The sequence below is a fragment of the Anomaloglossus baeobatrachus genome, chromosome 12 (assembly GCF_048569485.1).
Source record: "Anomaloglossus baeobatrachus isolate aAnoBae1 chromosome 12, aAnoBae1.hap1, whole genome shotgun sequence".
Classification (NCBI taxonomy): Eukaryota; Metazoa; Chordata; class Amphibia; order Anura; family Aromobatidae; genus Anomaloglossus; species Anomaloglossus baeobatrachus.
In genome coordinates this window covers 41,644,366-41,671,195 of record NC_134364.1, presented here as the reverse complement: position 1 = coordinate 41,671,195, position 26,830 = coordinate 41,644,366, and the positions used below count along the sequence as shown (strand labels likewise).

Sequence of the window (26,830 nt, the reverse complement as noted above, 5' to 3'; positions counted from 1 at the left end):
TCATGAGCAGGATGGATGGGGGCATTTCATGAGCAGGATGGATGGGGGCATTTCATGAGCAGGATGGATGGGGGCATTTCATGAGCAGGATGGATGGGGGCATTTCATGAGCAGGATGGATGGGGGCATTTCATGAGCAGGATGGATGGGGGCATTTCATGAGCAGGATGGATGGGGGCATATCATGAGCAGGATGGATGGGGGCATATCATGAGCAGGATGGATGGGGGGTATATGAGCAGGATCATATACAAGGCAGGAGGATCCTTATCAGAATGGGGTACCTTAGTAGAGAATTTGGGGACATTACCCCCATAACAGTGTCAGCAGCAGATCCTCGCCCCATAACAGTGTGTCATGACCATATTTTTTGGTTAAAATTTTATTTTCTTATTTTCCTCCTCTAAAACCAGGGTGCGTCTTATGGTCAGGTGCGTCTTATAGTCCGAAAAATACGGTAATCAGTCTCCTCTGGGGAGGAGATCGGATACCTGGCCATAACACTGACTATGAGAACTGATCTGGCAGCAAACATGTCAGAGAGCCAGCAATATCTCCCAGTGAGACTGGTTTTGCCTGCACAGATATGCATTAATATCCAAACAAGTAGCCTCATGGTTATACCTTAAAGTCTCATGTAGGTCATACTGGTAAAGGGTATAAATTAACCCTCCAGAATGGCCAAGAGACCACTATGTATTAGTTAGCTGATCCTTGATTACACAGTGATTTAGTTTCTGTACTTCAGAAGTTTATGCATGCTCAAAAAGAAGCAATCTAAAAATTAAAGCAATGCTGCAGTGTAAACCATGAAGGACGGAGAGAGGATTCACTTCTGACATTGGAGTTCCGCTGCAGTCACTCATCGTGCCTGTGCCGTAACATAGCAGATGGATTGGTAATAATTTGTTCTACGTCCACATAAAATGTCCAAGGCTGCGTATCTATCACAGCTTATAACAATGTTACCTTTGTACACAGAGCGGTTTCTGATTTCCTATATTGCACCCTGTTGCTCTCCCCATCCATTATTTTCAACTATGGCAAATTATTAGAAATGTCAGATTATCAACAAAGCTGACATTACCGTTCATTCTGAGCCTTACATGTCAGTGATTACACCGTAAACTATGTCAGTCAGTGATTTCTCCTTTCTGTATTTGCTGCTTTCCACAGGCAGAGCTGGAGCAGGCATTCTTCCACAACCAGCCTCCATCCCTACGCAGATCCGTAGAGTTTGTGGCTGAACGAATTGGATCGAATTGTGTCAAACACATCAAGTAAGTGTGTGGATCGTAAATTAAACGTCCACCTTTTATCCTCTTGTCATTTTACAGATTTTTTTGTTTTTTTTTGTTTTTTTTTACGTTTACATTAGGCTTTATTACGGTTGGCTTTTTTTATTTCTTATTTGTGAACTTCTGTGTTGTGCCCTAATGTCCATAAGTGTTAAGGGATAGTTGTATAAATCATTGTTTTTAATAGGGCACGCAATTTAATTATCTAACCTCATTAGAAATCTGTGATATCGGGTGGGCAATTAATTTTCCTAAGGTGCCACATGAGACAGTGACTGGTGTGGAGGCCAACCAATAGGCTGAAATTAATTCTGCTCAATATTATTAGTGTGTTATTTATAATTATTTTATATTAATATTAATCATATCGTAATATTGAGCAGAATTAATTATGCTGATATCTCTCTATATACAGCATAAGCCCTCACATAGCTCCTTCTATATAGTATGAACCCTCACATAGCCTCTCTATACAGTGAGCCCTGCATAGCTTCCTATATAATATGAGCCCCCATATAGCTTCATATATACAGTATGAGCCCCCACATAGCTTCATATATACAGTATGAGCCCCCACATAGCTTCATATATACAGTATGAGCCCCCACATAGCTTCATATATACAGTATGAGCCCCCACATAGCTTCATATATACAGTATGAGCCCCCACATAGCTTCATATATACAGTATGAGCCCCCACATAGCCCCCTATATATACAGTATGAGCCCCCACATAGCCCCCTATATATACAGTATGAGCCCCCACATAGTCCCCTATATATACAGTATGAGCCCCCACATAGCCCCCTATATATACAGTATGAGCCCCCACATAGCCCCCTATATATACAGTATGAGCCCCCACATAGCCCCCTATATATACAGTATGAGCCCCCACATAGCCCCCTATATATACAGTATGAGCCCCCACATAGCCCCCTATATATACAGTATGAGCCCCCACATAGCCCCTTATATATACAGTATGAGCCCCCACATAGCCCCCTATATATACAGTATGAGCCCCCACATAGCTTCATATATACAGTATGAGCCCCCACATAGCTTCATATATACAGTATGAGCCCCCACATAGCTTCATATATACAGCATGAGCCCCCACATAGCTTCATATATACAGCATGAGCCCCCACATAGCTACATATATACAGTATGAGCCCCCACATAGCTTCATATATACAGCATGACCCCCCACATAGCCTCCTATATACATTGAGCTCAACACAGCCTTCAATATACAGCATGAGCCCCACATAACCACCTATATACAATGAGCTCAACACAGCCTTCAATATACAGCATGAGCCCCACATAACCACCTATATACAATGAGCTCAACACAGCCTTCAATATACAGCATGAGCCCCACATAACCACCTATATACAATATGAACCCTCACCTATCCTCTTCTATACAGCATGACCCTCACATAGCCTTCTATATACAGCATGACCCTCACATAGCCTCTTCTATACAGCATGACCCTCACATAGCCTTCTATATACAGCATGACCCTCACATAGCCTCTTCTATACAGCATGACCCTCACATAGCCTTCTATATACAGCATGACCCTCACATAGCCTCTTCTATACAGCATGGCCCTCACATAGCCTCTTCTATACAGCATGACCCTCACATAGCCTCTTATATACTATATGAAACCCCACATAGCCTCCTATATATAGTATGAGCCCCACACGGCTCCCTATATACAGCATAAGCTCCCACATAGCCCCCTGTGTACAATTCTGAGCCCCCACATAGACTCCTATGTACATGCAAATATCCACATGGAATTAAAAAAAAAAACAAAAAAAAACTACCACATATTCCCCTTGCATGTGTTCCCCTGGCGCTGTACTCCTCTGATGCAGTGACGCTCCGCACAGCACATACAATAATGTGACATCATTGCGTCTGCTGCGCCTCACACTTGATTTGGTGAAGGACGTAGGCAGCGGCCCCTCCTCCACCAATGTGTTCACTTATGTCTGCATCCTGAGGATGTGCATGGTGCGGCCTGCGGTTTTCAGACCTTTGCCTGTCTGGCTAAAACAGCCAGATGGACAGATGTGGCCCATGGGCCGCCCTTTGCCCAGCCCTGTCTTGTTTTCCAAATAACTTAAGCTTTAATAATGCGGAAATTCAGAGAAAATAGAACCCTGCACTTACTGCTAGTTTTGCTGAGGCTTTATATAAAGGAATCCTCAGCTTAAAAAAACAACAATATTTACCTGCAGAACATAGGTATAATATTCAGATGAACACCATTGAAACATGCTCCGTTGTTTAACTGGAAGATTGGCCACAGGGAGAAAATGAAGTTATGTCCTCCAGCATGTGAGTGCAGCGTCTGTGCAGAGCAGGCTGTCAGTCACCGTGCAAGGGGGAGTAATAACAGCACATGGATTATTACAAGCCATGGAGACACCCTGATGACTGGGAGCGAGCAGCTGCAGGGAGGATATAATGTCATTTCTTTATCGTTCCTTTGGGAGACCCAGACCTTGGATGTTTAGCTTCTGCCTCCGGAGGACACACAAAGTACTACACTTAAGTGTAGCTCCTCCCTCTGAGCTTATACACCCCCTGGTGAGCCAGTCACAGCCAGTTTATCGCTTTGTGTTCAGGAGGCATACATCCACACATGCATTCTCATATGATTTTTTTTTTTCCTTTTTTTTTTGGAAAAAGATTGAAGAAGTGCGGGTCCACGTCTGGACTCCCGGCATATCCCTTCTCACCCCACTGTGTCGGTGGTGTTGTAAGGTTGATTTCCAAGGCTGGAGCCTTACATGCCGTGCTCCTTCACCATCCCTCCTGGGCTCTGGATTGAAGTGGGAGCCAGCGCGGTCTCCATGCCTGGCAGGAGACCGGTCTCCGTTCACAGCCCCTTGAGGACCCTGCTGGACCGGAGCACTCATCCCCAGGGACCTGGCCCTGCGTCTCAGCAGCTAAGTACCTGAGACGTTCATATGTTGGGGGTCCCTGTCCTTTATTGTGTGGGGAGAGTGTGTTTGCTGTATTTGTTTTGACATTTCCGGCGGGTCCTCTGGCTTTTCGCCCGAGAACCGCGCCGATGGTGTCTGCGCGTCGGCCTCGCTGCTCAAATTTAGGCCCTGGCTTCGCCGGAGGCCTAGTTTCTGTTACCTGCCCTCGCATGTCATTCATGCAGAGGGACAGGCACGGCTCCTCCCGGCGGCCGTCCTGCACAGGGGAGGGACACTCCCCACTGCTTGTGCGTGACCCCCCCCCCCTCCTGCAGGCCTCTATGGCCCTCCAGATCCCACTTTCCTACAGGGACGCCCCCGGCCCACCCCCTCTCCTCGCTCCGGCGGCCATTTTCTTGGACAGGGTTCACCCTGCGCTGGGACATCCTGCACTCTGCATCCCTGCTGAGGTGCTGTGCTTCGGGATCTGGAGGGCACACAACACCACTTCCGGCGGTCTGCTAAGCCACAGCCGGTCTCTGGTTGTGGACCTCTGAATATACTCCCTGGGGTTCATTCTCTTTGTAGAAGCTGTTTTCCCCACTCCAGCAGCATGTCTCACACGAGGAGCAAGGCTCCAAAGCTTTATACTGTATGCGCTGCATGTAAGCTCCTGCTGACTGAACCGAGCACCTATCCACATTGTGATGTCTGCTCTAACTTGGAGGTGCCACAGCCTGGAGTCTCACCCCCAGTGGTCTCTCAAGCTGCTTCTGCACCTGTGGCTGAACCCCCGGCTTGGGTAGAGTCCTTCTCTAGGTCTATCTCCCAGTCATTTGCTGAGTCCATGGGACTTCTGTCCAGGACTTTGATGAATATGCATCAGCCCCCTTCACAGGGTGCCTCTAATGCTCTTGCTAAGGGTCCTTTAGGATCCATATCCTCTGACCTCCGTCCACTGGAGCTCACAGAGGATTCATCATCAGGGCCCAGACCCCGTCCTCCTAAGAGGCGCTGCAGGGTTTCCTCTCCCCCCTCATCCCGCGGCTCTGATTCAAGGGTTGAGTACTCGCAGGATGAGGAGGATGCCTTTACAGGGGGCTCGGAGGCTAACGCCATGTGCCCCATTGATTTTTCCGAGGGTGACTCAGATCTTAGTGATTTGATTGCTTCCATTAATTCTGTACTGGATCTCAACCCTCCAGTATCAGAGGAGCAACCCTCTCTGGCAGAAAAGCACCAGTTTACCTCGCCTAAGAGAGTGAAGAGTGTGTTCTTTAACCACTCCAGTTTTCAGACCGCTGTGACCAAACCCAGGGCCTGTCCTGACAAACGCTTCCCAAAGCATGGTTCTGATGACCGTTTTCCCTTTCCACCTGAGGTGGTCAAGGAGTGGGCTCACTCCCCAAAGGTAGACCCTCCGGTGTCTAGGCTCTCAGCCCGGACCGTTGTCGGTGGCTGATGGCACTTCCCTTAAGGATGCCACTGACCGTCAGATTGACCTTCTGGCCAAATCCGTGTATGAAGCGGCGGGGGCCGCGTTTTCCCCAACTTTTGCAGCAGTGTGGGCCCTCAAAGCCAGCTCTGCTTCTCTAGAGGAGATGCATTCCCTCATCAGGGAATCTATGCCCGAGATGGTTGCCTTAACTTCTCAAGCTTCAGCTTTTTCTTCTTATGCCATGTCTGCCATGCTAGAGGCTTCTCACCGCACTGCGGTGGCTTCGGCTAATTCCCTCGTTATCCGCAGAATCTTGTGGCTTCGAGAGTGGAAGGCAGATGCTTCTTCAAAGAAGTACCTTGCTGGGCTCCCTTTTGCTGGTTCCCGGCTGTTCGGTGAACAGCTGGATGAAATTATTAAAGGGCTACTGGCGGGAAGAGTACTTCCATGCCACAAACCAAGACCAGGAAACCTGCCCAGGGTAGGATTCAGTCGAGGTTTCGCTCCTTTCGTTCCTCCTACTGGTCGTCCTCTAAGCCCTCCGCCTCGTCCGCTAACTCAGCTAAGGACCAGAAATCCAGCTGGCGCTCAAGAGTGCGTCCACAGAAGACCGCAGGAGGTCCTGCCACTAAGGCAGCCTCCTCGTGACTCTTTGCCCGCTCCAGCAACGTCCTTAGTCGGTGGCAGGCTCTCCCACTTTGGCGACGCTTGGTTTCAACAGGTCTCCGATCAGTGGGTGAGAGATATCATTTGTCACGGCTACAGGATAGAATTCTCTTCCAGCCCGCCAAACAGATTTTTCTCTCAACTCCCCCTTGCTCCAAGGCCGCCGCCTTCTCACAGGCCGTGGCAGCCTTGCAGGCCAACAGAGTAATTGTACCAGTTCCCGCCCGGGAACGGTTCAGAGGTTTTTACTCCAACCTCTTCCTGGTTCCCAAAAAGGACGGTACCTTCCGGCCCATCCTGGATCTCAAGCTTCTCAACAAGCATGTTCAGGTGCGGCACTTTCGCATGGAGTCTCTGCGATCAGTCATTGCCTCAATGACCCAAGGGGATTTCCTGGCGTCCATCGACATCAGAGATGCCTATCTACATGTGCCAATTGCAGTTTCACACCAGCGTTGGCTACGCTTTGCAATAGGAGAAGATCATTTCCAATTCGTGGCTCTCCCCTTCGGGTTAGCCACGGTACCTCGGGTATTCACCAAGGTCATGGCAGCAGTGATTGCAGTTCTGCACATCCAGGGGTTAGCAGTGCTCTCTTACCTGGACGACCTTCTAGTCAAGGCTCCATCCAGCGCAGACTGTCAGCGGAGTGTCTCGCTCACTCTCGCCACTCTAGCCCAATTCGGGTGGCTTGTCAATTTTCCCAAATCCACTCCGACTCCGACCCAGAGTCTCACGTACCTAGGGATGCAGGTCGAGACTCTGCCGGCACTTGTGAAGTTGCCCTTAGACAAACAGCTGTCACTCCGGTTGGCGGTGCGCTCTCTCCTGAGGCCCCGCCGTTATACCCTCAGGCGTCTGATGCAGGTCCTGGGTCAAATGGTGGCGTCCATGGAGGCTGTTCCCTTTGCCCAGTTCCATCTGCGCCCCCTGCAGCTGGACATTCTCCGCTGTTGGGACAAGCGGCCTTCCTCCTTACACAAGTCAGTGGCTCTGTCGCCACGGACCAAGAGCTCTCTTCAGTGGTGGCTTCGGCCTCTCTCCCTGTCCCAGTGGCGCTCCTTCCTGGCCCCGTCCTGGGTGATTCTCACCACGGAGGCCAGCCTATCCGGCTGGGGAGCGGTATGTCTCCACCACAGAGCACAGGGCACTTGGACTCCGTCCGAGTCAGCCCTTTCAATCAATGTGCTGGAAACCAGAGCCATGTTTCTAGCTCTTCTAGCATTTCACCACCTGCTGGCGGGCAGGCACATTCGAGTCCAGTCAGACAACGCGACAGCGGTTGCCTACATCAACCATCAAGGCGGGACACGCAGCCGCCTGGCAATGATGGAGGTACAACGCATTCTTCAATGGGCGGAGGACTCCAGGTCCACCATATCCGCAGTCCACATCCCAGGCGTGGACAACTGGGAGGCAGATTATCTCAGCCGTCAAAGCGTGGACGGTGGCGAGTGGTCCCTGCACCCGGCAGTATTTCCGTCGATCTGCCGCAAATGGGGCACTCCGGACGTGGACCTAATGGCATCCCGTCACAACAACAAAGTTCCTGTTTACGTGGCTCGCTCCCACGATCCTCAGGCCTTCGCCGCGGATGCTCTGGTTCAGGACTGGTCCCAGTTTCGTCTGTCCTACGTGTTTCCCCCTCTAGCTCTCTTGCCCAGAGTTCTGCGCAAGATGAGAATGGAGGGTCGTTGAGTCATCCTCATTGCACCGGACTGGCCCAGGCGAGCTTGGTATCTGGACCTGCTCCAACTGTCCGTAGAGATGCCGTGGCAGCTCCCGGACCGTCCAGACCTACTCTCGCAAGGTCCGTTTTTCCGCCCGAATTCTGCGGCTCTCAAATCACACGCCTCTTTCTGAAGAAGCATTAGTGAAATGTGCGTCAAAGGTGGAAGGACTGGTTGCCCCTCAATCTGGTAATGAATATATGTCAGATATTTGTTTGTAAATTTGACACTGTAGTATAGAATTGTCATGTAAATGTTTCTATAATAGTGCGATAACGTTGCCTCCAATTGGTATGTTCTCCATACATCGTGCTGCATTTATTTATTGATGTGCTTAAGAATCATGGAAATGCTCTTAAAATAGTGTGGTGGTATTGCCCCTAATCACTGTGCCTGGAACATAATGTGCTATATTCATGCATTCATGCGTTTAATTAAATAGGAATAGGTGTGCTATAGTTCACCCCATATGATCTAAATTGGTAATATTTCTTTGATCATTGCTACATTTAATAATAGCTATGCATGAACAGTGCTAGACGCATGCGATTTTTTTCAGCATCTTGACATATTTTATGTTATCTTTCAATGTCTGCCACAATTTTTTCACATGATCTAAATATACTGATGGCGATTTATTTACATAAAAATTGAAAGTTGAGCACATACTTTGGCACTGTGATAAGGTGATGCGATACTCTGATCGATGCAGCATAGACATATAATTTTTTATATTTTTGAATGTGTACATGTGGCTGTATTGATCGGGTTACCACCGCAGCATACTGCCATTATAAAATGCTCTTTTGCATAAAAATATGAGCTGCGTTTGTTTGCACATTTGCTGCACTATGTGCATATGCTTCCTGGCATATTGCGATATTGGTTAAATAGTGCAGTATGTATATTGATGCGGTCCCAATATGCGATTTTTAAGAATCTGCGTTTTTTGAAATCAGTGATCAATCATATTTTGTCAGAATATACCAATATTATCCCACTTTACATATAAAATTGGTGGTATATTGCATGCTGAGCGCTATATAAGAGGAGATGTGGTGTGTTGACAGATATGGTCAAATTATCTAGACCACATCTATGCAGGTCCCTTACCAAGTGCATAATGCTTCATTAATTCTGCACTATATACACTGATATACCTTTGAGGTATTTTTCCATAGTTTAATACGATCTGTAAATTTCACCTAGGGGTGGCATTTCATTAGAATTGAAATTCATTAATGTTTCCATGATCTGTTCAATATACGCGTTGATCTCTGAATGGTGTTCATATAGAATAAACATATTTTGACAATTAAATGTTATGATAAGAAATATAAGACTGATAATATATACAATGTTTCTGACCATAAAATGATGTATTTGTGATTGGGGCTGCCTCGTCCTTCAACAAGGCGTGTTCTCCTGTTTATTTTATTAACGTGATTTTGATGGTATAATAAAGAATTGGGTTTTTTAACCAAAAAAGAATCTATAGTATTATTTCTGTGCATATTTACACTCTAAGCATCTCCTGACTCTCATTCAGGAGATGAAAGTTTAAGGAGCTTGGTATCTGGACCTGCTCCAACTGTCCGTAGAGATGCCGTGGCAGCTCCCGGACCGTCCAGACCTACTCTCGCAAGGTCCGTTTTTCCGCCCGAATTCTGCGGCTCTCAAATTGACGGCGTGGCTCTTGAGTCCTGGATTTTGACGGCTTCTGGTATTCCCCCTGAAGTCATCTCCACTATGACTCTGGCCCGTAAGTCTTCCTCCGCCAAGATCTATCACAGGACTTGGAAAATTTTCCTGTCCTGGTGTCGCTCTTTCGGCCATCCCCCTTGGCCATTCTCCTTGCCGACCCTTCTGTCTTTTCTACAGTCCGGTCTGCAGCTAGGACTGTCCCTCAACTCTCTCAAGGGACAAGTTTCGGCTCTGTCAGTTCTGTTCCAGCGGCGTCTCGCTCGGCTGGCTCAGGTCCGCACCTTCATGCAGGGCGCGTCTCACATCATTCCGCCTTACCGGCGGCCATTGGACCCCTGGGACCTTAACTTGGTTCTCACGGTCTTGCAGAAACCCCCCGTTGAGCCTCTTAGGGAGGTTTCTTTATATCGTCTTTCTCAGAAAGTGGCCTTTCTGGTGGCCATAACTTCCCTCAGGAGAGTCTCTGATTTGGCTGCGCTCTCCTCGGAGTCACCTTTTTTAGTCTTTCATCAAGACAAGGTGGTTCTCCGTCCGACTCCGGACTTCCTTCCTAAGGTGGTCTCTCCTTTCCACCTTAACCAGGACATTACCTTACCTTCCTTCTGTCCGGCCCCTGTTCATCGCTTTGAAAAAGCTCTACATACTCTAGATCTGGTGCGTGCTCTCCGGATCTATGTGTCTCGCACCGCTGCGCTTAGGCGGTGCACCTCTCTTTTTGTGCTAACCACAGGTCGGCGCAAGGGCCTCCCTGCTTCTAAGCCGACCTTAGCCTGTTGGATTAGGTCGACCATCTTGGACGTCTACCAGAGTACGCAGGCGCCTCCCCCGCCGGGGATCAAAGCACACTCGACCAGAGCTGTCGGTGCCTCTTGGGCTTTTAGGCACCAGGCTACGGATCAACAAGTCTGTCAGGCTGCCACTTGGGCTAGCCTGCGTACCTTCTCGAAGCACTACCAAGTGCATGCTCATGCTTCGGCAGATGCGAGCTTGGGCAGACGCATCCTTCAGGTGGCGGTCGCCCATTTGTGAAGTTAGGTTCTACCTACTTCTTAGTTTTTCTGTTTATTTCCCATTCAGGGACTGCTTTGGAACGTCCCAAGGTCTGGGTCTCCCAAAGGAACGATGAAGAAAAAGAGAATTTTGTTTACTTACCGTAAATTCTTTTTCTTATAGTTCCGTATTGGGAGACCCAGCTCCCTCCCTGTTGCCTGTTGGCAATTTCCTTGTTCCGCGTGTTATCACCGGCTGTTGTCGTGGACAGAGTCTCCGGTTGTTCCGGCTCTTGCTCTGTTCTACTTGTGGGTGGCTATTCTCCTTCAGCTTTTGCACTAAACTGGCTGGGACTGGCTCACCAGGGGGTGTATAGGCTCAGAGGGAGGAGCTACACTTTTAAGTGTAGTACTTTGTGTGTCCTCCGGAGGCAGAAGCTAAACACCCAAGGTCTGGGTCTCCCAAGACGGAACTATAAGAAAAAGAATTTACGGTAAGTAACAAAATTCTCTTTTTTCTACCTGTAGCTGCTTTTCCAGTTTTGACATTTGTACATGCCATTTGGCATTTACTTTTTAAGCTGACAGGTTCTCTTTATTCACAGCCCCAGTGCTGCTAACCACTGAGCCAGTAAGATGCCTAACATCATTTAGTTTCTTTTATACTTCTATATATGTTGTAGAGGCATTAAATACAACCTTTATTATATCTCCATCTCTTAATCTAAGGGCGACTCTGGTGGCGGACCTTGTAAAACAAGCAGAGGCGATCCTAAAAGATAAAATAACAGAGGACAGTGCAGAAAATGGCAAACTGCTCGACAGTGTGTGTGCCCGGCTCTGTGAGGATGGACGTCAGGCTCTGCACGAAGGCAAAGAGTAAGCAGATTAGGGTCCAATGTTCCCCTCATCCTTATTCCAAATGTGCCTGGTTATTACATAGCAGGGCCTTCGTTCCTGACTCGCCTCCACCTTTCCAGTTGTCACTAGCGCTCTGAGCAGAACGCTGTTACTGTTGTGTGTAAGTGAATCGTCCTGTGGTCAGTGGAGGCCGTCCAGGGGCTCTGGTGCCTAAGAGCGCAAACAGGTATTGGTGAATCATTCTTATATGCTGGCAGTAAAAAAAAGGGGTTTTTTGTTGTTTTTTTTTTTCCCATGGGATGATCATGCTTATTGTTACCTTGTCGAATGATTTGTTAGAGGTTGTTCCCTTTCAAAAAAAGTTTCTCTCCCGGCTGCAGCTTGTAATATAACAGCAAACCGCCCTGTACTCTCCTTCCCCAGGTCCACCGGCACGTCTCCACCGCGGCTCCTGGGATCTGGCACTGGTGACTGTTGCAGTGACGTCACCTTGACAGCATGGCGGCTCTAACAGTGTAGATGGAGCGTCCCCTTCGGGGCAACTGAGCTCTCTGATTGTCTGCCATGCTGACAATATGACGTGAGCGCTTCAGGCACTGGGAGCTGCGATAGAGACTCCCGGTGGACCCAGGATAGGTGAGTACAACACGGTTTGTTTTTTTTAACTAGCTGCAGCCGGGATACAATTTAAATTGAAAGCATTTTTAATACATTAACTCCAATAACCCTCCAAATCTGAGGAGGAATTTGGAACTCGCCAGACACTGCCTCTAGGAGGCTGACACTACTGGATGACTGATGCCCGAGCAAGCGTCTTCTTCCCTGAAAGTCTACACTATATTATCTACTGAGAGGATAGCTTACCCTGTACTGATTTCATGATAACATTCAGTCATTAGACGTTAATCTAAGCACATATTTAGGCAAATATTTGGGGCTATTGTCCTAAGATGCCTTATAAACCAAGTCTTCTATTCATTTGCTGCTTGCTGGGCTCCGTTTTCAGACTTATTAAACCTTTCTTTGTTTTTTTGTATCTTGTACAAGCAAAAAGACTATTTTATGTAAACGGTGAACCTTTATTTACTCATTCTTTGTAGATACTGCAAGAAGAAAGCTCCTGAGGCTGTCCGAGTGCTGTTACCTGAGGAGACGTCGGCATGTGTGAGTGTATTAGTGATGATGATTTTTATTTTTTTTAAAATATACAGTTTGTTCCCCTTCTTTTGTTAAAGCAACATAATTTCTTAATGAATCACATATATCCCGTCTTTTCGTTTTACCATTCAGAAAGATAGTGTAGCATTTTAGCATTGCACTTAATGCATAGGATTGCTCTTAATGCATAGGGCAGCCCTGAGGAAGCTGATACTGTGTGATGCGAAACGCGCGTTGGAGGGGTTTCTGTGTTCTGTTTACATGGGGGTGAGGTGAACTACAAATGGGTAAGCTGCTGATTAATGTATGATTACATCTTAAACAAATGTCTGTATTTATCACCTTTTGGTAGCCTTATGTTACTGGCTAGACAACTTGCATGATTTATCATTATATGGGCTCCCTGGTATTTGTTGATATAACTTCTAGCCCCTGTCTCTCACATGCTTGTGGGTGTTCATCTTTTTCAAAATAGCACCTTTTTACCACTTTTTCTATGATGGTGTGAATTGTATGTGGTTTTACTGTGTGTTTATATAAAATATTTTATAATTTGCCTTAAAAGCTCTTGTTTTTCCTTATTCTAGTCATCAGAAGATACCCTATTTAAATTAGTTTTTTGTGTTTATTGAAATTTTTTCTGGCAATTTTATTTCAGCCATATCACAATCTTTAGCAAAAATTAGAAATCTTGCAATGTTCGCATTGGGACTATTCTAGACATATACTTCTGTTTCAGGTAAACCATAACAGTCTTTTGTATGGAAGCATCTAATGAGTGTGTGCAAAAGTCATTGTAAAGGGAGGAGAGCAGTGACATCACCTTTTGTGATTGGTGGGTCATGTGTTACCAGCTGCATAAGCCAGTTTACCTAGCATTGTAAACCTGGCTGTTATGATAATGAGTCTTCTGAAAATTGTTCCTGAAAAGACAGAAATTAAGAGTTTAAAATAGTCCTGGTGGCCATTCTGAAAACTGCAAGCATCTTTTCAGCATATGTAAGTCACTGTAAAAGAAGGGTGAGCAGTCACCACCTATAGGGAATGGTGGATCCTGTGTTATCAGCAGAGTATAGCGGTGTTACCGGTCTTTGTAATCCTCTGTATCTTAGTCGGAGCTGAAAATGGCCTTGGTGGCCAGTGTGAGAATTACAAGATTTCTAATTTTATTTTTTTTTTTTATATAGTTTGTTAAAAGTAAAAGAAAAATACATTTCTTTATCGTTCCTTTGGGAGACCCAGACCATGGGTGTTTAGCTTCTGCCTCCGGAGGACACACAAAGTACTACACTTAAAAGTGTAGCTCCTCCCTCTGAGCTTATACACCCCCTGGTAGCCAGTCCTAGCCAGTTTATCGCTTTGTGTTCAGGAGGTCATACATCCACACATGCATTCTCATCTGATTGTTTGACTTTTGGAAAGAGTTTGAAGAAAAGCGGGTCCCTGTCTGGACTCCCGGCATGTCCCTTCTCACCCCACTGTGTCGGCGGTGTTGTTAAGGTTGATTTACAAGGCTGAAGCCTTACATGCCGCGCTCCTTCACCATCCCTTCTGGGCTCTGGCTTGAAGTGGGAGCCAGCACGGTCTCCATGCCTGGCAGGAGTCCGGTCTCCATCCACAGCCCCTTGAGGATTCTGTTGGAACGGAGCACTCATCCCCAGGGACATGGCCCTGCGTCTCAGCAGCTAAGTACCTGAGACGTTTATGTTGGGGATCCCGGTTCTTTATTGTAAGGGGAGAGTATGCTGTATGTGATTGTTTTTAACTTTTCCGGCGGGTTCTCCAGCTTTTGCCCGAGGACCGCGCCGATGGTGCCTGCTTGTCGGCCTCGCCGCTTAAATTTAGGCCCCGGCTTCGCCGGAGGCCTAGTTTCGTTTTCCTGCCCTCGCATGTCACTCATGCAAGAGGGACAGGTTCGGCTCCTCCCAGCGGCCGTTCTACACAGGGGAGGGACACTCCCCACTGCTGGGGCGTCCCTCCTTCCCGGCAGGTCTCTATAGCCCTCCAGTTCCCGCTCTTTTATAGGAACGCCCCTAGTCCCGCCCCCTCTCTTCGCTCCGGCGGCCATTTCTCAGGCAGAGTTCACTCTGCTCTGGGACATCCTGCATTCTGCATCTCTGCTGAGGTGCTGCGCTCTGGGGGACCGGGCTTCGGGATCTGGAGTGCACACAACACCGCGCTCAGCGGTCTGGTAAGCCACAGCCGGTCTCCGGTTGTGGACCTCTGTATATTCTCCCTGGGGTTCATTCTCTGCAAAGCCCCCACTCCAGCAGCATGTCTCACACAAGGAGCAAGGCTCCAAAGCTTTATTCTGCATTCACTGCATGTAAGCTCCTGCTGCTGAGCCGAGCATTTATCCACATTGTGATGGTTGCTATAACTTGGCGGTGCCACATCCTGGAGTCTCACCCCCAGTGGTCTCTCAGGCTGCTGCTGCACCTGTGATTGAACCCCCGGCCTGGGTAGAGTCCTTTTCTAGGTCCATATCCCAGTCATTTGCTGAGTCCATGGGACTTTTGTCCAGGACTTTGATGAATATGCATCAGCCCCCCTCATAGGGTGCCTCTAATACTCTTGACAGAGGACTCCTATCCTCTGACCTCCGTCCATCGTAGCTCACGGAGGATTCATCATCTAATCCCAGACCCCGTCCTTCTAAGAGAAGGCGCAGGGTTTCCTCCCCCTCCCCATCCCACGGCTCTGTCTCAAGAGCTGACTCTCAAGATGAGGAGGATGCTCTCACTGGGGGCTCGGAGGCTATGTATCCCTTCGATTTCTCTGAGGGTGACTCAGATCTTAGTGATTTGATTGCTTCTATTAATTCTGTGCTGGATCTCAATCCGCCAGTGTCAGAGGAGCAACTCTCTTTGGCAGAAAAACATCAGTTTACCTCGCCTAAGAGAGTGAAGAGTGTGTTCTTTAACCACTCCAGTTTTCAGACCGCTGTGACCAAACCCAGGGCCTTTCCAAAGCGTGGTTCTGATGACCGGTTTCCATTTCCACCTGAGGTGGTCAAGGAGTGGTCTCACTCCCCAAAGGTAGACCCTCCGGTGTCTAGGCTATCAGCCTGGACCGTTGTGTCGGTGGCTGACGGCACCTCACTTAAGGATTCCACTGGCCGTCAGATTGACCTTCTGGCCAAATCTGTGTATGAAGCTGCGGGGGCCGCGTTTTCCCCGACTTTTGCAGCAGTGTGGGCTCTCAAAGCCATCTCTGCTTCTCTAGAGGAGATGCATTCCCTCACCAAGGAATCTATGCCTGAGATGGTTACCTTAACTGCTCAGGCTTCAGCCTTTTCATCTTATGCCATGTCTGCCATGCTAGAGGCTGCTCACCGCACTGCGGTGGCTTCAGCTAATTTTCTTGTTATCTGCAGGATTTTGTGGCTTCGAGAGTGGAAGGCAGATGCTTCTTCCAAGAAGTTTCTTGCTGGGCTCCCTTTCTTTGTCGCTCCATTGGGAGACCCAGACAATTGGGTGTATAGCTTCTGCCTCCGGAGGCCACACAAAGTATTACACTTTAAAAAGTGTAACCCCTCCCCTTCTGCCTATACACCCCCCGTGCATCACGGGCTCCTCAGTTTTTATGCTTTGTGCGAAGGAGGCACACATGCACGCATAGCTCCACAAACTAGTCAGCAGCAGCTGCTGACTATTTCGGATGGAAGAAAAGAGGGCCCATAACAGGGCTCCCGGCATGCTCCCTTCTCACCCCACTCTGGTCGGCGGTGCTGTTAAGGTTGAGGTACCCATTGCGGGTACATAGGCAGGAGCCACATGCTGTTTTCCTTCCCCATCCCTTAAGGGCTCTGGGTGAAGTGGGATCCTAATCGGTCTCCAGGCACTGGGACCGTGCTCCCTCCGCAGCCCCTGGGGAATCTGCTGGACAGGAGCCGGGTATCGTCAGGGACAAGGCCCTGCTACTGTGAGGTACTCTGTGTCCCCTTGGGGACCGCGCATGGAGCGCTTGTGTCATACACGCTGCAGCACTGCTGGGTGTGTTAGTGCGCCGGGGACTACCGCGCTTATTTGCCGGCCGCGCTTATAACTTTAGTCCCCGGCTTTTGCGGCCTAGTACCGCATATTCCCGCCCCCGGGCCTGCCAGTCAGGGGAAGGGCGGGACGCTGCACAGGACGTCAGCGCTGAGGGCCGGAGCATACTTTGTATCCTCCTCCCCCCTCACTGAGCACCGTGGGGCACCAGATTCCCGCACTTTCTAGGGCACGCCCACGGCCCCCTCCTCCTCACAGAACGCCGGCAGCCATTCCTGTCAGCACATCTGAAGCTGGAGAGGAGAGACAACACGGCTCTGGGAGGCCCAGGCAGGGAATCTGGTGATCACACAACCACTTTGGGCGGTCGGTAAGCAGCACCTGTTTCTAGGTGCTGGCCCCACTGAGTGCCGAAGTGTATATATATATATATGCTTATATGCTATACATTTACACTGTACGGTCGCACTGTTGATTTTTGGCTATATACCCTCCTGGATTGTACTCAGAGGAGACAACAGCATGTCGTCCGCAAAAAGCAAGGGTGCCAAAGCACAGGCTTACTTTGCAACCTGTACCTCATGTGCGGCTATACTACCGGCAGGTTCCACCGACCCTCATTGTGTGCAATGCTCGGCCCCTGTGGCACTTACTCAGCCGGAGCCTCTGCTAATGGTGGCCCAAGTGGAACCACCTGCTAACACTGTCCAGGTGACAGGGACGGAGTTTGCAGTATTTGCTGACAAACTTTCTGAGAGTATGGATAAATGGTCTGCTAAGATACTAGAAGCCTTGCAGTCCAGGCCGGTAACACAGGCCCCGGGCACTGTTGAATCATTGACCCCAGGCCCCCCTCGGTTGGAGCAGCAAAGTGCTCCTGATGTGACTCATAGGTCCCAGGGTGAGGTCTCTGACACGGACCGCAGTCCCAGGCCGCCTAAGCGGGCTCGCTGGGAAATTCCCTCGACTTCATCACACTGCTCAGGGTCTCAGCAGGAGGACTCTCTGGAGGATGAAGCGGAGGTGGCAGATCAGGATTCTGATCCTGAGGCCGCTCTCAACCTGGATACACCTGAAGGAGACGCCATAGTGAATGACCTTATAGCGACCATCAATCAGGTGTTGGATCTTTCTCCCCCAGCTCCTCCAATTGAGGAGTCAGCTTCTCAGCAGGAGAAATTCCGTTTCAGATTTCCCAAGCGTACAATGAGTACGTTTCTGGATCACTCTGACTTCAGAGAGGCAGTCCAGAAACACCGAGCTTGTCCAGATAAGCGCTTTTCTAAGCGCCTTAAGGACACACGTTATCCCTTTCCCCCTGACGTGGTCAAGGGTTGGGCTCAGTGTCCCAAGGTGGATCCTCCAGTCTCCAGACTGGCGGCTAGATCCATAGTTGCCGTGGAAGATGGGGCTTCACTCAAAGATGCCACTGACAGACAGATGGAGCTCTGGTTGAAATCCATCTATGAAGCTATCGGCGCGTCCTTTGCTCCGGCATTCGCAGCCGTATGGGCACTCCAAGCTATCTCAGCGTGTCACTTGCAGATTAATGCAGTCACACGTGCCTCTGCTCCGCAGGTGGTGTCCTTAACCTCTCAGGCGTCGGCGTTTGCGTCCTACGCCATTAATGCTGTCCTGGACTCTGCGAGCCGTATGGCGGTGGCTTCCGCCAATTCGGTAGCAGTCCGCAGGGCCATGTGGCTACGTGAATGGAAGGCAGACTCTGCTTCCAAAAAGTTCTTAACCGGTTTGCCATTTTCTGGCGACCGCCTGTTTGGTGAGCGATTGGATGAAATCATTAAACAATCCAAGGGAAAGGACTCATCCTTACCCCAGTCCAAACCAAACAGACCTCAACAACGGAAGGTACAATCGAGGTTTCGGTCCTTTCGGCCCGCGGGCAGGTCTCAATTCTCCTCGTCCAACAGGCCACAGAAGGGTCAGAGGGACTCCGATTCATGGCGGTCTAAGTCACGTCCTAAAAAGACCGCCGGAGGAACCGCTCCCAAAGCGGCCTCCTCATGACTTTCGGCCTCTTCACACCGCATCCTCGGTCGGTGGCAGGCTCTCCCGCTTTTGCGACGCCTGGCTGCCACAGGTAAAGGACCGTTGGGTGAGAGACATTCTGTCTCACGGTTACAGGATAGAGTTCAGCTCTCGTCCTCCGACTCGATTCTTCAGAACATCTCCGCCCCCCGAGCGAGCCGATGCTCTTCTTCAGGCGGTGTGCACTCTGAAGGCAGAAGGAGTGGTGATCCCTGTTCCTATTCAGCAACAGGGTCACGGTTTTTACTCCAACTTGTTCGTGGTGCCAAAAAAGGACGGACCTTTCCGTCCTGTTCTGGACCTAAAACTGCTCAACAAACATGTAAAAACCAGGCGGTTCCGGATGGAATCGCTCCGCTCCGTCATCGCCTCAATGTCCCAAGGAGATTTCCTAGCATCAATCGACATCAAAGATGCTTATCTCCACGTACCGATTGCACCAGAGCATCAGCACTTCCTGCGTTTCGCCATAGGGGACGAACACCTTCAGTTCGTGGCACTGCCTTTCGGCCTGGCGACAGCCCCACGGGTCTTCACCAAGGTCATGGCAACAGTAGTAGCAGTCCTACACTCTCAGGGACACTCGGTGATCCCTTACTTAGACGATCTGCTTGTCAAGGCACCCTCTCAAGTGGCATGCCAACACAGCCTGGACATTGCTCTGGAGACTCTCTAGAGATTCGGGTGGATCATCAATTTCCCAAAGTCAAATCTGACACCGGCCCAATCGCTGACATATCTTGGCATGGAGTTTCATACTCTCTCAGCGATAGTGAAGCTTCCGCTGGACAAACAGCGTTCACTACAGACAGGGGTGCAATCTCTCCTTCAAGGTCAGTCATACCCCTTGAGGCGCCTCATGCACTTCCTAGGGAAGATGGTAGCAGCAATGGAGGCAGTTCCTTTTGCGCAGTTTCATCTGCGTCCACTTCAATGGGACATTCTCCGCAAATGGGACAGGAAGTCGGCGTCCCTCGACAGGAACGTCTCTCTTTCTCAGGCAGCCAAAACCTCCCTTCGGTGGTGGCTTCTTCCCACTTCATTGTCGAAGGGGAAATCCTTCCTACCCCCATCCTGGGCGGTGGTCACGACGGACGCGAGTCTTTCAGGGTGGGGAGCGGTCTTTCTCCACCACAGGGCTCAGGGTACCTGGACTCAGCCAGAGTCCTCCCTTCAGATCAATGTTCTGGAGATAAGGGCAGTGTATCTTGCCCTAAAGGCGTTCCAGCCGTGGCTGGAAGGCAAGCAGATCCGAATTCAGTCGGACAACTCCACAGCGGTGGCATACATCAACCACCAAGGCGGAACACGCAGTCGGCAAGCCTTCCAGGAAGTCCGGCGGATTCTGCTATGGGTGGAAGCCACAGCCTCCACCATATCCGCAGTTCACATCCCGGGCGTAGAAAACTGGGAAGCAGACTTTCTCAGTCGCCAGGGCATGGACGCAGGGGAATGGTCCCTTCACCCGGACGTGTTTCAAGAGATCTGTTGCCGCTGGGGGCTGCCGGACGTCGACCTAATGGCGTCCCGGCACAACAACAAGGTCCCGGCATTCATGGCACGGTCTCAAGATCACAGAGCTCTGGCGGCAGACGCCTTAGTTCAGGATTGGTCGCAGTTTCAACTCCCTTATGTGTTTCCTCCTCTGGCACTGTTGCCCAGAGTGTTACGCAAGATCAGGTCCGACTGCCGCCGCGCCATCCTCGTCGCTCCAGACTGGCCGAGGAGGTCGTGGTACCCGGATCTGTGGCATCTCACGGTGGGCCAACCGTGGGCACTACCAGACCGACCAGACTTGCTGTCTCAAGGGCCGTTTTTCCATCTGAATTCTGCGGCCCTCAACCTGACTGTGTGGCCATTGAGTCCTGGATCCTAGCGTCTTCAGGGTTATCTCAAGAGGTCATTGCCACTATGAGACAGGCTAGGAAACCAACGTCCGCCAAGATCTACCACAGGACGTGGAGGATATTCTTATCCTGGTGCTCTGATCAGGGTTTTACTCCCTGGCCATTTGCCTTGCCCACTTTTCTTTCCTTCCTTCAATCCGGATTGGAAAAGGGTTTGTCGCTCGGCTCCCTTAAGGGACAAGTCTCAGCGCTCTGTGTTTTTTCAGAAGCGCCTAGCCAGACTTCCACAGGTACGCACGTTCCTGCAGGGGGTTTGTCCCATAGTCCCTCCTTACAAGCGTCCGTTAGAACCCTGGGATCTGAACAGGGTACTGATGGCTCTTCAGAAACCACCTTTCGAGCCAATGAAGGATATTTCTCTTTCACGCCTTTCGCAGAAAGTGGTCTTCCTAGTAGCAGTCACATCACTTCGGAGAGTGTCTGAGCTAGCAGCGCTGTCATGCAAAGCCCCTTTCCTGGTGTTTCACCAGGACAAGGTGGTTCTGCGTCCGGTTCCGGAATTTCTCCCTAAGGTGGTATCCCCCTTTCATCTCAATCAGGATATCTCCTTACCTTCTTTTTGTCCTCATCCAGTTCACCAATGTGAAAAGGATTTGCACTTGTTAGATCTGGTGAGAGCACTCAGACTCTACATTTCTCGTACGGCGCCCCTGCGCCGCTCGGATGCACTCTTTGTCCTTGTCGCTGGCCAGCGTAAAGGGTCACAGGCTTCCAAATCAACCCTGGCTCGGTGGATCAAGGAACCAATTCTCGAAGCTTACCGATCTTCTGGGCTTCCGGTTCCCTCAGGGCTGAAGGCCCATTCTACCAGAGCCGTGGGCGCGTCCTGGGCTTTGAGGCACCAGGCTACGGCTCAGCAGGTGTGTCAGGCAGCTACCTGGTCGAGCCTGCACACTTTCACGAAACACTATCAGGTGCATACCTATGCTTCGGCGGATGCCAGCCTAGGTAGACGAGTCCTTCAGGCGGCGGTTGCCCACCTGTAGGAAGGGGCCGTTTTACGGCTCTATTACGAGGTATTATTTTACCCACCCAGGGACTGCTTTTGGACGTCCCAATTGTCTGGGTCTCCCAATGGAGCGACAAAGAAGAAGGGAATTTTGTTTACTTACCGTAAATTCCTTTTCTTCTAGCTCCAATTGGGAGACCCAGCACCCACCCCTGTTTCCTTCGGGCTGTTATTTGTGTACACATGTTGTTAATGTTGAATGGTTTTCAGTTTTCCGAACTTCCTTCGGATTGAATTTACTTTAGACCAATTTATAAGTTTCCTCCTTCTTGCTTTTGCACCAAAACTGAGGAGCCCGTGATGCACGGGGGGTGTATAGGCAGAAGGGGAGGGGCTTTACACTTTTAAGTGTAATACTTTGTGTGGCCTCCGGAGGCAGAAGCTATACACCCAATTGTCTGGGTCTCCCAATTGGAGCTAGAAGAAAAGGAATTTACGGTAAGTAAACAAAATTCCCTTCTTTGCTGGTTCACGGCTATTTGGTGAACAGCTGGATGAAATCATTAAAGAAGCTACTAGCGGGAAGAGTACTTCCATGCCACAAACCAAGACCAGGAAACCCGCCCAGGGTAGGAATCAATCGAGGTTTCGTTCCTTTCGTTCCTCCAACTGGTCATCCTCTAAGCATTCCGCCTCGTCCGCTAACTCAGCCAAGGATCAGAAATTCAACTGGCGCCCAAAAGCGCGTCCGCAGAAGACCGCAGGAGGTTCTGCCACTAAGGCAGCTTCCTCATGACTCTCGGCCCGCTCCAGCCACGTCCTTAGTCGGTGGCAGGCTCTCCCACTTTGGCGACGCTTGGTTAAAGCAAGTCTCCGATCAGTGGGTGAGAGACATCATATCTCACGGCTACAGGATAGAATTCTCTTCCAGCCCTCCAAACAGATTTTTTTCTCTCAACTCCCCCCTGCTCCAAGGCCGCCGCCTTCTCGCAGGCTGTGGCGTCCTTGCAGGCAAACGGAGTGATTGTCCCAGTTCCCGCTCAGGAACGGTTCAGAGGTTTTTACTCAAATCTCTTCCTAGTTCCAAAAAAGGACTGTACCTTCCGGCCCATCCTGGCTCTCAAGCTTCTCAACAAGCATGTCCGGGTGCGGCATTTTCGCATGGAGTCTCTGCGATCAGTCATTGCCTCTATGACCCAAGGGGAGTTCCTGGCGTCCATCGACATCAGAGATGCCTATCTACATGTGCCAATCGCAGTGTCACATCAGCGTTGGTTACGTTTTGCGATAGGAGAGAATCATTTCCAATTTGTGGCTCTCCCCTTCGGGTTAGCCACGGCCCCTCGGGTATTCACCAAGGTCATGGCGGCAGTGATTGCGGTCCTGCACCTCCAGGGGTTAGCAGTGCTTCCTTATCTGGACGACCTTCTGGTCAAGGGTCCATCCAGCGCAGACTGTCAGCGGAGTGTTTCGCTCACTCTCGCCACCCTAGCCCAATTCGGGTGGATTGTCAATCTTCCCAAATCCACTCTGACAACGACCCAGAGTCTCACGTACCTAGGGATGCAGTTCGAGACTTTGCCGGCACTTGTGAAGTTGCCCTTAATCAAACAGCAGTCTCTCCGGCTAGCGGTGCGCTCTCTCCTGAGGCCCCGCCGTTATTCCCTCAGGCGCCTGATGCAGGTGCTGGGTCAAATGGTGTCTTCCATGGAGGCGGTTCCCTTTGCCCAGTTCCAGCTGCGTCCTCTGCAGCTGGACATTCTCCGCTGTTGGGACAAGCGGCCTTCCTCCTTACAGAGGTTAGTGGCTCTGTCGCCACGGACCAGGAGTTTTCTTCAGTGGTGGCTTCGGCCCCTCTCCCTGTCCCAAGGGCGCTCCTTCCTGGCCCCGTCCTGGGTGATTCTCACCACGGATGCCAGCCTATCCGGCTGGGGAGCGGTACATCTCCACCACAGAGCTCAGGGCACTTGGACTCCGTCCGAGTCAGCCCTTTCAATCAATGTGCTGGAAACCAGAGCTGTGCTTCTAGCTCTCCTAGCCTTTCACCACCTGTTGGCGGGCAGGCACATTCGAGTACAGTCAGACTACGCGACAGCGGTTGCCTACATCAATCACCAAGGCGGGACACGCAGCCGCCTGGCAATGTTGGAGGTCCAACGCATTCTTCAATGGGCGGAGGACTCCAAGTCCACCATATCCGCAGTCCACATCCCAGGCGTGGAAAACTGGGAGGCAGATTATCTCAGCCGTCAATCCGTGGACGGTGGCGAGTGGTCCCTGCACCCGGCAGTGTTTCAGTCAATCTGCCGCAAGTGGGGCACTCCGGACGTGGACCTAATGGCATCCCGTCACAACAACAAGGTTCCGGTTTACGTGGCTCGCTCCCACAATCCTCAGGCCTTCGCCGCAGACGCTCTGGTTCAAGACTGGTCCCAGTTTCGTCTGTCCTACGTGTTTCCCCTCTAGCTCTCTTGCCCAGAGTCCTGCGCAAGATCAGAATGGAGGGCCGTCGAGTCATCCTCATTGCATCGGACTGGCCCAGGCGAGCTTGGTATCCGGACCTGCTCCAACTGTCCGTGGAGATGCCGTGGCATCTTCCGGACCGTCCAGACCTGCTCTCGCAAGGTCCGTTTTTCCGCCCGAATTCTGCGGCACTCAAATTGACGGTGTGGCTCTTGAGTCCTGGATTTTGACGACTTCTGGTATTCCTCCTGAAGTCATCTCCACTATGACTCGGGCCCGTAAGTCTTCCTCCGTCAAGATCTATCACAGGACTTGGAAAATTTTCCTGTCGTGGTGTCGCTCTTCCGGCCATTCTCCTTGGCCATTCTCGTTGCCGACCCTTCTGTCTTTTTTACAGTCCGGTCTGCAGCTAGGACTGTCCCTCAACTCTCTCAAGGGACAAGTCTCAGCTCTATCAGTGCTGTTCCAGCGGCGTCTCGCCCGGCTGGCTCAGGTCCGCACTTTTATGCAAGGTGCGTCTCACATCATTCCGCCTTATCGGCGGCCCTTGGATCCCTGGGACCTTAACTTGGTCCTCACGGTATTGCAGAAACCCCCCTTTGAGCCTCTTAGGGAGGTTTCTTTGTTTCGTCTTTCATAGAAAGTGGCCTTTCTGGTGGCCATAACTTCTCTCAGGAGAGTCTCTGATTTGGCTGCGCTCTCCTCGGAGTCACCTTTTTTGGTTTTTCACCAAGACAAGGTAGTTCTCCGTCCGACCCCGCACTTTCTTCCTAAGGTGGTCTCTCCCTTCCACCTTAACCAGGATATTTCCTTGCCTTCCTTCTGTCTGGCCCCTGTTCATCGCTTTAAGAAAGCGCTGCATACTCTAGATCTGGTGCGTGCTCTCCGGATTTCTGTGTCTCGCACCGCTGCGCTTAGGCGGTGCACCTCTCTTTTTGTGCTAACCACAGGGCGGCGCAAGGGTCTCTCTGCTTCTAAGCCGACCTTGGCCTGTTGGATTAGATCGACCATTTCGGACGCCTACCAGAGTACTCAGGTGCCTCCCCTGCCAGGGATCAAAGCACACTCGACCAGAGCTGTCGGTGCCTCTTGGGCTTTTAGGCACCAGGCTACGGCTCAACAAGTCTGTCAGGCTGCCACTTGGACTAGCCTGCATACCTTTTCGAAGCACTACCAAGTGCATGCTCATGCTTCGGCAGATGCGAGCTTGGGCAGACGCATCCTTCAGGCGGCTGTCGCCCACTTGTGAAGTTAGGCTCCGCCTACTTCTTTTTTTCTGTTTATTCCCACCCAGGGACAGCTTTGGAACGTCCCATGGTCTGGGTCTCCCAAAGGAACGATAAAGAAAAAGAGAATTTTGTTACTTACCGTAAATTCTTTTTCTTATAGTTCCGTATTGGGAGACCCAGCACCCTCCCTGTTGCCTGTTGGCAATTTTCTTGTTCCATGTGTTATCACCGGCTGTTGTCGTGGACAGAGTCTCCGGTTGTTCCGGTTCTTACTCGGTTCTACTTGTGGGTGGCTATTCTCCTTCAGCTTTTGCACTAAACTGGCTAGGACTGGCTACCAGGGGGTGTATAAGCTCAGAGGGAGGAGCTACACTTTTAAGTGTAGTACTTTGTGTGTCCTCCGGAGACAGAAGCTAAACACCCATGGTCTGGGTCTCCCAATACGGAACTATAAGAAAAAGAATTTACGGTAAGTAACAAAATTCTCTTTATTTAACATACAAACCTAAATTAAACAGAATCATATATTCTCATGACACATCTGTTGTCTTTCTCTCGGGCATATGACTGTGCAAGCTGTGATTTCTGTGGAAAATTGCAGCACAAAAGCCTCTTCTTAAGGCCATTTTCCCCACAGCGGTATTTTAGGCTTTATTTGGACGCCATTATCAAGTACAAAACATAAAGATGGATAATATGGCGGGGTTTTTTTTCTATTCTATATTGTTTGTTCTGTAGTTTGTTTACAAATATTGATTGAAAATACTGACCAACATACACATGTATGAAAGTGACCTATGGGTCTATAATGTCTGGGTCTGTAACCCTAGATGACACTGCAGTGCCCGGGAGTAATTACTGAAGAGCTGGGGAAGGGGCTGCAGGGTCAGACTCAGCAAGCCATTTGTAGTCTAGAGCCCTGCAGATACGGTAAAGGACGGCTACTGCAGATACCAAATGGTAGGATGTCTCCTTGTCTGTAGAGGATTGAACGATCACTAATCCTTCTATATTTCTCCTTGTGATGTAGGTTCTGCGGAGTGCGGAAGACATTGCGGTGTCCTTGGCAGTAGAGAAGGGCTGCACATGGCTGAATACAAACATCTCAGGTAAGAGGCAACATCTACCCTAGATAAAATTATATCCTGATGTGTATTTTCCATTAATCCTTAAACATTCTGTCTATCACAGCATTAATTAGGAGGGAAGTGAAAGCCAAATTCAATCAAATGGTGAAGTCACTCAGTGCAGGCCCCTCAGCGGAAGGGCCGGATGTAAAGAGAGGGTGCCGGGAGGGCTGTGGGCACCGAGCTACACTCCCTTCCAAGCTTCTTATAGAAATAAAGGTAGGTGCTGTCTCATCTGTCATTCTGGATTCTACCTGCTCTTGTCATGAGAAAGGTCTCCTTATTAGGTATAGGGAACCTTTCAGCCGATTCTAGGG

The 26,830-nt window shown here is 50.1% G+C and overlaps 1 protein-coding gene across 1 annotated transcript in view; it reads left to right on the top strand.

Moving 5' to 3' along the window:
• The window catches only part of CDAN1 (codanin 1), a 207,687-nt gene that overhangs the window by 117,576 nt on the left and 63,281 nt on the right, over positions 1-26,830 (top strand). The window contains exons 19-23 of the mRNA XM_075330481.1: positions 1,177-1,280; positions 11,511-11,660; positions 12,743-12,806; positions 26,417-26,495; positions 26,578-26,732. Of these exons, the coding sequence (XP_075186596.1) occupies positions 1,177-1,280; positions 11,511-11,660; positions 12,743-12,806; positions 26,417-26,495; positions 26,578-26,732 (552 nt within the window). The remainder of the gene's footprint in view (positions 1-1,176; positions 1,281-11,510; positions 11,661-12,742; positions 12,807-26,416; positions 26,496-26,577; positions 26,733-26,830) is intronic.